This window comes from Perognathus longimembris, chromosome 5, assembly GCF_023159225.1.
Source record: "Perognathus longimembris pacificus isolate PPM17 chromosome 5, ASM2315922v1, whole genome shotgun sequence".
Taxonomy (NCBI): domain Eukaryota; kingdom Metazoa; phylum Chordata; class Mammalia; order Rodentia; family Heteromyidae; genus Perognathus; species Perognathus longimembris.
In genome coordinates, this window is record NC_063165.1 from 46,220,767 (window position 1) to 46,230,899 (window position 10,133).

General features: G+C 38.9%; 1 protein-coding gene across 1 annotated transcript; it reads right to left on the minus strand.

The window, feature by feature from the left end:
* Positions 1–2,066: 2,066 nt before the first annotated feature.
* Positions 2,067–9,846, minus strand: LOC125351734 (cytochrome c oxidase copper chaperone). The gene is made up of 3 exons (XM_048346704.1): positions 9,634–9,846; positions 7,229–7,317; positions 2,067–2,197 (listed from the first exon to the last, which is right to left on the minus strand). Exons 1-2 carry the CDS (start codon positions 9,738–9,740, stop codon positions 7,233–7,235), a joined length of 192 nt encoding a protein of 63 aa, XP_048202661.1. The 5' UTR covers positions 9,741–9,846; the 3' UTR covers positions 2,067–2,197; positions 7,229–7,232.
* Positions 9,847–10,133: the final 287 nt, after the last annotated feature.

Below are 10,133 nucleotides of genomic sequence, written 5' to 3' on the forward strand. Positions count from 1 at the left end.
GAGGGGGAGGCAGCCGACACACAGCAGGCATCCTATAAAACATTCTGGCTCAAGGATGGTAAGCTAGAAGGAATACATACACCTTTGTAGAGCTGTACTCGCCTATGGTAAAAACATGTTGAGGGCAAAAGACAATGTCCCAGTTTCATTAAAAATAGATTATATTTAGAAAATATAGAAAACTGTCCCATTTTAGTCTTAAAAATGTATATAGCTAGGCATGGTAGCACATGCATGGAATCCTACCATTCAGGAGTCTAAGGCAGGTGGATCATAAGTTGCAGGCCACCTTTGGCTACAGCAGTGAGACTGTACAAAGGCTGTTGCTTTCTTTACCCTACAAAAAAGTAAAAAATGCAGAGGAAAAGTCCAGAATATGTATTAAGAGGTTATAGACCTTTGTTTTTTTTTTTTATAGTTCCAGGACAAATTATCAAGAATCTGCATCAAGTAGCAAGTTAGTTTATACTTGAGAGTCCAAGATCCTTTATCTAGAAAAATTCCCTATAAATTATGAAATGCTCACTAAAATGTATTAAACACAAATGAAGAGTTGAGTAAAAATATGAAGAGAATCAAACTGTAGGCTACTAAAACAATATTACTGTACCAAATACTTTCCATACTTTTTTTTTTTGGCTAGTCCTAGGGCTTGAACTCAGGACCTGGGTGTTGTCCCTGAGCCTCTTTGAGCTCAAGTCTAGCATTCTACCACTTGAGCCACAGCACCACTTCTAGCTTTTTCTGAGTGGTTTACTGGAGATAAAAGTCTCATGGACTTTGCTGCCTGGGCTGGTTTTGAACTACAATCCTCGGATCCCCCGAGTGGCTAGTAATGCAGGTGAGCCACTGGCGCCAAGCTATATACTATTTTAATTAGTACTTACATTGTTTTATTTTGATAGTGGTGCCGGGGTTTAATCTTGGTTCCTTGTGCTTGCCAGGCAGACATTCTTATCTCTGAGCCACAACCCCAGTCCTGATTTTTGTTATTTTTCAAAGTGTCTCACTTTCTCTCAAGGCATTCATAGCTTCCTATGTAGCTAGGGTAACAGTATATCATTGCATCCAAGTCTTTGTTGAGAAAGTCTCTCAAACTATTCTGTGTGTTCTGGCCTTGAACTGTGATCCTTCTAATCTCAGCCTGCCAAGTAGCTAAGATGGTAGGCATGTGCCACAGGTACTGGGCTCTCATTATCTTTTAAATTATTCATTGTTTCTTTTCAGATGAAAAAAAGCAAACTCAGACACTAGGGCTTACTGACATCACATAACAGGCTAGTGAACCTGTTTGCTATAGTTCAAAGCCAGCCTCTTAATAATAACTATCTTATTTCTAGGCACTAAACTTCTGATCTTGGTCCATTCTACAATGTAACTATTCACATTACATCAATGATGCTAGTTAAGATTTTTCAAGCCTAATCTGGTCTAAAGCCTAAGATACTTTTCCAAATGTTGTAACTAGCAAAGAACAATACTGACTTAGATATTAAGACTAAAGCTTCTTCCAGTGCCTGCCTTTGATATAGTTAAGGATAAAGGAGTGGGGAAGTAGCTCAAAGGTACAGGGAATGCCTAGCATTGGTAAGGCCATAGGTTTAATCCCAAGTACCACATGAGAATAAACAAAAACAAAATTTAATAATCTAAAACCAAAATGTGTGATTTCTTTTTCCTGTTTGTTTTGGTTTCCTGTGATATGTTCTCAATAAGTGCCACAGGCTGGCCTCAAACTTGGAATCCTCTGAGTGTTAGGATTATAGGGACATACTTTCAAGCCTGGCAAATATGACTCATAAACGAAAGGATATCACTGCCATACTTATTCTGAACAGGCAAAGAGTATTGACTCCTCCATGTACCTAATTATAGAGATTCTATTGGTTGAGAAAGTGTGTTTTCTGCTAACAATGAACATCCATAGTTCCTGGAACAACATGATAACAAATGAAAGAAATTCCAGTCACAAGATTGTGGTTACACTTGTTAAGGAGTAAGTAATACATCTTTAGGAGACATTTGGCTATGTGAGAAACACAAAAAGAAACACACCTAAAGATCTCTGACCATGGAAATTTTCTTTTTTTAATAAATTATAAATACTTTATCCATTTATCAAAGTTCACGAAACAACTCCCAAAATGATTTAATCTTCTTCATTCTTCAGGGATTATTCATTCACAGTGCAGGCCACCTACAGAAAAGATTTATTTTAGAAAGTCAGATTTCAAACATCAGATCAGATCTGTGGAGGTAGAGACTTAAGACCACTAGAAATGAATGCTACAGTCAAGTATTATTAACTAGTTACCATCATTACTCTAAACCAGTCATGATAGATCTACATTTTATAATTCTAGTTTATCCTAATTAAAAACATCCTGAAACTTTTCATTACATTGTTTAGTCCTTAGAAGCTTTTGGTAAGATAAAAAAAAATTTTCCCCTCAAATATATCTTCCAAAAAATGCTAAAACATTTTTTTTTTTTACAGATATTCAACAGAAGATTTGCAAATCCCTCTTTGCTGATCAAAAATATTTGGCAAAGATCCAGGAAGTGTAAGGCAGAAGGTCAATTCAGTATACAACACAATTCCTGTGGAAAGTTCCTATCCTTAATCCCAAGGACAAAGTAAGGGCAACCCTTTAAAATTTCCTTTGGAAAGATCAAAAAGGGATAGTATCAGAAGACAGGGTTCTGGTACAGTCTGGCAGTGCCTCTCCAAACAGCTCTCTTCCACTCCTAATCCTAAAATGACAACAATGCTAAACCGTCAGTCTAATGCACCCTCATCTAGTGTTCCCGTTATCTAACTTAATAGGAAGATAAGACTCCCTGAAGACTAAACTCTCTGCTCTAAAAATCTCAAAAGATGGGTTGGGAATGTGGCCTAGTGGTAGAGTGCCTGCCTCATATAAATAAAGCGCTGGGTTCAATTCCTCAACACCACATCTATAGAAAAAACCAGAAGTGGCACTGTGGCTGAAGTGGTAGAGTGCTGGACTTGAGCAAAAAGAAGTCAAGAACGATGCTCAGGACCTGAGTTCAAGCCCCCAACTGCCCCACCCCCCCCCCAAAAAAAAAGGAAGGAAGGAGTTCAAAAGAATACACCTAAGAAAAGGTTTGGGCCCGAACTACCACCTAAAATGAAGCCATTTAACATTTCAATAATGTCCTATCCTTTTGCCACTGACAACATACAAAAGGGCTACCTACATTGTGAAAACCCTGGATATAATCCTCTTAGTCCTATGGCTGAATGTAAAGTCCTTGACAGGAGGGGTTGTCTTCTTTATCTAAGCATTATCTAGATATGAGTAAATATCTATTAAGAAAGATACTTGCTTGGTAGAAAGTAACCTTTGGCTATCTTGGGATTTTTCATATACAGTTCTTTTTGTGTGTGTACAGGTATATTTTAAACACTGAACTATTAAGTGTGGTTAAACTTAGTAAGTAAATCTCATCACTATTCAGTACTAGTTCTTTCATTTGAGTTTACCCTACAAAATGGGTTTTCCAGGTGTCTTGTCACTCATACAGGCAAAAAGAGACTAGCCATCCATCTTTCTGATATTTGGAATCAGGTGTCAGATTTGTCTACTTTCTTTTTCAGTAAGAAAAAGTCAGAAGATAGGAAAAATTATGTAGAATCATTACCATCACACTCATATTTTTCTAAGTAGTTTTCAAGTCTCTGCCTTTGTAGTGAAATAGTCAGATAATTTATATTTAGCACATTCCCTATTACTTCTTTAGTTTGGGTCACTGATTGTTTAAAAAAGATGTACTTAAAAATCATCTAAGAGTTTCTGAGTCAACAGGCCACAGTTCTGGGTAAGACTGGCTTAATTTGTCTACTATTATATGAAAAAATATAAAAGAGGAGCAATAATCTTAGTTCCTATCTAGTGAGTTCAAGTTACAAAAATAATTTGCTTGGGATTAACATTAAAATCTACATAGGTTTTTGAATTAAGAAATTTTCATAAGCAAATAGTTTCACTGACTTAGAAATTGGCCTGTATATGTATAAGTGTGTCTCTGTACTGTGATAGAGAGATCAAAGGTAGATGGATGGATGGATGGATGGATGGAGTTCAAGCCCCAGGACTGGCACAAAAAAATCATTTAATTCTTCAAACATGTATTTATTTGCATCCATCTGTCATGACCTATTAAATGGAAGTAGGATTTATTTAGGCATGCTTTATTTGTATATCATAATTACTCTGTTTCTAAGTGTGATTCAGAATGGGACTTTCATTATTACAGACATTTCATTTTGTAATGTCACAAATTTAAAGCCTATTTATTTTTCCAATCACACTTGGATGTTGTAACTCAGTATTTCAATCACTAAGTAATTTGTCAAATCTGAGTATAAATAGTAACACAAGACAAATTCATGTTAATTAAAAACTAAATGTTTAAAATGGTTTTTAATATTCTTGGAAAAAGAAAAAAATGGTCAACAGGAATATTTTGGCAAGGCTAGAAAAGATATTAGGAGTTTTCCAGTCCAAAAATATTAATTCTATTGTATTATTTTGGGGAGTATTTTTCAGAGAATAGATACAAAGCCAGCCTAATAAAACCAAACGGAGTTGACACTGAATGCTGTGTTGTAAATACGCAGAAAGTGTATGGACTTTTTGGTTACATGGACATGATTTCCAGTCATTCAAATTAACTTCGCTTATTTACTCCCAGAAGATTTTTCTTAAATAAAAAAAAGTACCCTGAAAAAAATTTTTTTCATGGTCATTGCTGGAAAACTCTACATTTGCAAAACTGCATTCCCCTGAAGTTGTTCCCAGAGCAGCATAGTTAATTTTATTTTAAACAGATCCCACAGGGACTCATAATGTTGCTCTAGTACTGAGATTCAAAACTATATAAACAGGACATTCATTTAACAGACTTCAACTTCAACTAAAGGTTTATAGCCACAGTTTACTATGTACAGGTTGACTCTAGTTTCTATTTTATAATTTACATAGCATGCATGTGCATATATGCACACGTGTGCCAACACACACACAAATACCATTTAATCTCTGTAACGGCTCTATGAAATAGTTGGGGTATTTAATATTATCTCTGTTGATAGATGGGGAAAATAAGGTTCAAAAAATTAAAGAGATGTCACACAGTCAATTTGTTATCAATTTTCCAAGTTTAAAGATTTTACAAACAAATGTAAAATAAATCTATCCCACTTACTCGTTGCCTTGAAAACACAATGAAAACCATACTATCTTCTGGTCCTTTTGAATGTATGCTACCATTCTATCACATGCATGGCTCACATGAAGTGCACGAGAAGTTCTTGTTCCTTAAGTTAGCATATATTTTTACTATTTTACCAAATGATCCAACATAGGACTTAAGTAACCATCTAGTCTAACGGCCACTTAAGTATATCACTCATATATAAAGATTTATCATATTATATATTGAATCACAAAATATATTAAGGCTCTCTGTTTCTAATTGAAAAAAAGTGCAACCAGAGGTTCATGTCTTGATGTCAGTTAAACACCACTGGAGTAAAACCTGATGAAATGCACTATAGGAAAACCAAATGAAGCCTCAAGACTTACAGCCCAGACAGTTGTTATCAGTGAGGGGACACGGCCTTTCTCCCTTCAGCCCACTCTTTCTTTTAGTTGTTAATGGCTTATTTTTAAGTCTATGATTTTAACCCATTACATATAGAAAATGGATTTTCTTTTTTTGCCAGCATTGGGGCTTGAACTCAGGGCTTGGGCACTGTCCCTGAGCTTCTTTTGCTCACTTGAGCCACAGCACCACTTCTGGTTTTTTCTGTGCATGTGGTACTGAGGAACCGAACACATGCTAGGCAAGCACTCTACCACTAAATCACATTCCCAGCCCCAGAAAATGGATTTTTTTTTTTTAAGTTTCAAAAAATATTTTTCCCCTTAGGTGGATTATACTAAGACATGAAGAGCCCAATTACTCTTTGGATTTTATTATGTGAGAAAAACAACCCATGGTTGTTCAAGCAACAGTCAAGCAACTGTTATATTTATATTCTACTGCACAGATATGCTTATGCTTCCTTTTTTATACTTCAGAGAAAGCCTGGCTATACATGGAATTCCAGAGAGACAGCAAAGACGTGAGAAGGAAAAAAGCCAGGCTCCATCACTATGAAATCAGAATGTGGCTTTGGTATTATCTCTTAGCTATCACGAGTTAAAAGCAGCAGTGGGGTGTAGGACCAGGCACAAAGCAGAGCAGGTCTGCCCAGAGATAGGTTCTAGTTCTGATCCTGCTTAACCCACCTTAGGAGTCTTTTCATTATTATAGGCCTTAATTTCCTCATTTAATTAATAATCCTTGATTGAGCACCTACTACGTGACAGGTAGTTTTACAAGTGTCAGGATATGAGAGTGAATGGAATGGGAATGTAAACTCTTTGTCAGACTTTACATTCTAGTTGATGTGAAACAATGACTAAAATTCTCTCTCTCTCTCTCTCTAACACACACACACACACACACACACACACACACACACACTACATAAGTAATAGTATTGAGGACAGAGGGATGACTAGCCACACATGGCTATTAAGGATTTTTTTAAGTAAAAATCTAGTCACTGAAGGTCTCTTTTATCACTAATTTTTCTTTCTTTTTTTTTTTTTTGTCTTTTCTTTTTTGGTACTGGGGATTAAACCCAGGACATTGTACTTGCTAGGCAAGTGCTTTGCCACTGAGCTACATCCCAGCCCATCACTAAATTTTGTATTCAAAATTATTTTAAATAGTCTGTTTCAGTTTTATTAAAACATGAAATAAAAGAAATTGCAACACTTCCATTTTTGTTTGCAGAAAGTAATACTTCTACTTGCTAAAGACCCATATTAGAAGCAAGAAATAGGGAACACTTTCTAGTACTATAACTAGGGAAATGGAATATTCTGAACTTCCTACAGCAGGAGCTCCTCTGACTACATAAAGGCCTTTGTTAAATCCTTGAAAGTTAAATACTCCTCTTAAACTCACTAAATGAATGCCTTGCAACTTACTACATTTTTTCCCTCCACTGGAACCTGAAGTTAATATTATTAATTATTTTAAACAAACTGATAGAGTAGATTAACTGGCTGAATTATCTCTTAGTCTATTGTCCAGTGGTTGCTAAATCTGTAAAATGATATAGACATATTTAAAGCAATCTGCTCACCATTTCAAATCTTAAACCCCAGGGCTCTCATGCACTCCTTGTGGGCCTCAATTAGATGTCCACAGTGTTCTTCTCCTTTCTCAATGATGCTATAAAGCAAAGTGATCTTATTATTTATCAAAGCAGGTAATGATTGCTAAGTACAGTGAGGCTGAAGCAGAACATGGCTAAGGGCAGCTGCTGTTTAAAAAAACGTTGTTACCCCAAATAGTGTTGCTTTTACATGCTCTTGTGGTAGTGTCATGCCTGTAAAATGTTCCGCCTTAGTTTTGGGGGAAGCAGGAAACCTGATCAGAAGAAATGATTCTGCATATCAAATACTGCCTTTAGATCTATCTAAGGAACACTGCTCTGAATAACACAAATCAATTAAAATATTTTTGTTGAATGAAGGGCAGAGAAGAGGTTAACTTTAGGTTTCTGTCCTACATTCCAACATGCCTAAATAAATGTAGTTATAACCATCAAGTGGTCAAGATGTAAAACTGAATCCCTTTTTGATGACGAAAAAAAAATTTCACTGGTAAAATTCACAAAGACTAGGACAGGGTGTGGTGGTGCAGGTCTGTAATCCCAGCGCTCAGGAGAATGGGACAAGAGGAGAACAAATTTCAAGCTAGTCTGGAGTACCTTGTGAGACCCTGTCTGGTGGAAGAGGGCACAAAACAAAGCATTAACAAAAACCAATCTAGGCCCACACAGTTTTATTTCTAGGGCCAGCAAATTCAATTTTAGCAGATAATCAAGTTAGGTCAAATTCAATTAGAAGAACTCTTGTTTATAAGCTAAGGAAAAGCCTGAGGCATGTTAAAAGAATCTGAAGAAGATGGTTTCTCCATTCATTAAAATCTTTCCCAGCCTCCAGTAGATCCAGGGTTGCCTGATGGGGAGAGGTTTCTTGGAATAGTGAGGTGCCTATAAAATAACAGCTGGCATTCACTGATCCTTCATGAAGGCTACATATATTGAGGTTGGACCTTGAGGTGGTTTGTATTGGTAAACCTTTACAGTAATCCTGGAGGCAGATGATACATTAACAGTGTATTTTACAGACATGAGTCTGACATTATTAAATAACTTGCACAAGGACACCACCTTGGCAGATCAGAAGTCAAAGCCTGACTCTATTCTAGGCTCTTAATTACAATGCTATTTGGCCCAAAGATTCAACAAGCACTGACTGTTAGCATTAGAGCAATTTCAGCATCAGACTGCTGTCTGAATTCTCCATCTAAGTATTATTTGGCAAGTGCTGTGAATGGATAAAAACAGTGGCTCCTAAAATCTTATTACCTCTCATTATACCAACTATTAGTTCATTGCCTTTTCCCCTATTTTTCCAACTGTTTTCTTACCCTGAGGACAAGGGGCATTACTTACTGAGGTATCTTTCCAATGAGATCTGTTCTTCAACAGATACTCTGTGAGAAAACCTTTTGTGATTATCTAGAAAATGTTTCTATCACCTACGTTGTAAACTGGTGAAGTGATCTTTTAAGGTATAATTTTATTGTTATTATTAAGGTGTTGTCTAGAGGGATTTCCGTTTCCCAAGTCAGGTAATGAGTACATTTCTTCTTTGGACAATGTCATCCCTTTCCTTTACTTTTCCCCATCCCATCCTTGCCCACAATGGTGAGTCAATTTTTAAACATCTGGTTGCCTTACAAGGGTTGAAGGAGGAGCCGGGCACCAAAGATGGGATCTGAGGATCACGGTTCAAAGCCAGCCAGGGTGGGAAAGTCTGTGAGATTCAAAAAGCCAGAAGTAGAGCTGTGGCTCAAACTACAGAGAGCTAGCTTTGAAAGGGTAAAATACATAAATAGCTTAGGGACAGCACACAGGCCCCAGTACCTGCACGCATTAAAACAAACAAACAAAAAAAGGTTGACGGAGACTATTTCAGAAATGTAAGGAACATACTTTGCATATCCTATAATCTGCAGATATTTGGGGGGTGGAGGGGGCAATTAGAAACGCCCAGTTTTTATTTTGGTCTTGTGAAATCTGTCCTTAGCCCCTTAGCACGTGGTGTAGCAATCAGTGGTGTGACTTTCTAAAACTCCTTCAATCCAGGTATCATCTTTACACACGAACGCGTCTTTGGACTTTAACGCAGTGCTTCACACGTCCGACGCGGAGAAGTTACTCGTAGGAAGGAATCGAGGGCCGGACCTGACCTCTCTCCGGCCCCGCCATCTCCCCGGCCCTGTTCACTGGGCCCCGGGGTCGGACCGTGGACAGATAGACAAGTCAGCTGACTTGAAAACCCACGGGGTCCTCTAACTCTGGGGGAGCCTCACAGCAAAGGAGGGGGCAGAGGGCAGAGGGTAGGGGGCAGAGGGCAGAGGGCGAAGGGCAGAGGCAGCCGAAGGCCGGGGCCCCCACCCCGGCGGCGCACTGACCACGCATCGCGCGCCTTCTTGGTCTCCGGACAGGCGCAGCAGGGTTTCAGCGGCTTCTTCTCCTGAGTCGCGGACGGGGCAGGGCTCGCGGCCGCCAGACCCGGCATCTTTCCGGACGGAAGCAGCTGTGAGGGCGAATACAAGCAACCTCTCCCAGCCTGGGCAAAAGCCGACCCCCGGGCACTTCCGCAGTCGCTCTGGAGAAGGCCGGAAGTCTTGCTTCTCCGACTGAGGGCGGGGCTAAAGGTGCGCGCTGGAGAGGAAGAGGCGGGATGGAGGCCTTCATGAGGGCGCATGCGTAACTTTCCTTCCTTTCTCTTTCATTTTTCGTGTCCTCCTGCCCTCTCCCCCTCCCCCTCTCCTCCTCCTCCCTCCCTTTCCCTCTCTCTTCCTCTCCTTCCCCCTCCCTCCCTTTCCTTCCCCCCTCTCTCCCTCCTCTCTCTCTCCCCCTCCTCTCTCTCCCCTCTCTCTCTCCCTTCTCTCTATCCCCTCTCCCTCTC

Bases quoted from the DNA above. Each gene is read 5' to 3' on its own strand.
- LOC125351734 (XM_048346704.1), bottom strand. From the start codon at position 9,740: ATGCCGGGTCTGGCGGCCGCGAGCCCTGCCCCGTCCGCGACTCAGGAG. The intron at 7,318-9,633 runs GTCAGTGCGCCG...TTTGCTTTATAG, and splicing joins AAGAAGGCGCGCGATGCGTG to CATCATTGAGAAAGGAGAAG.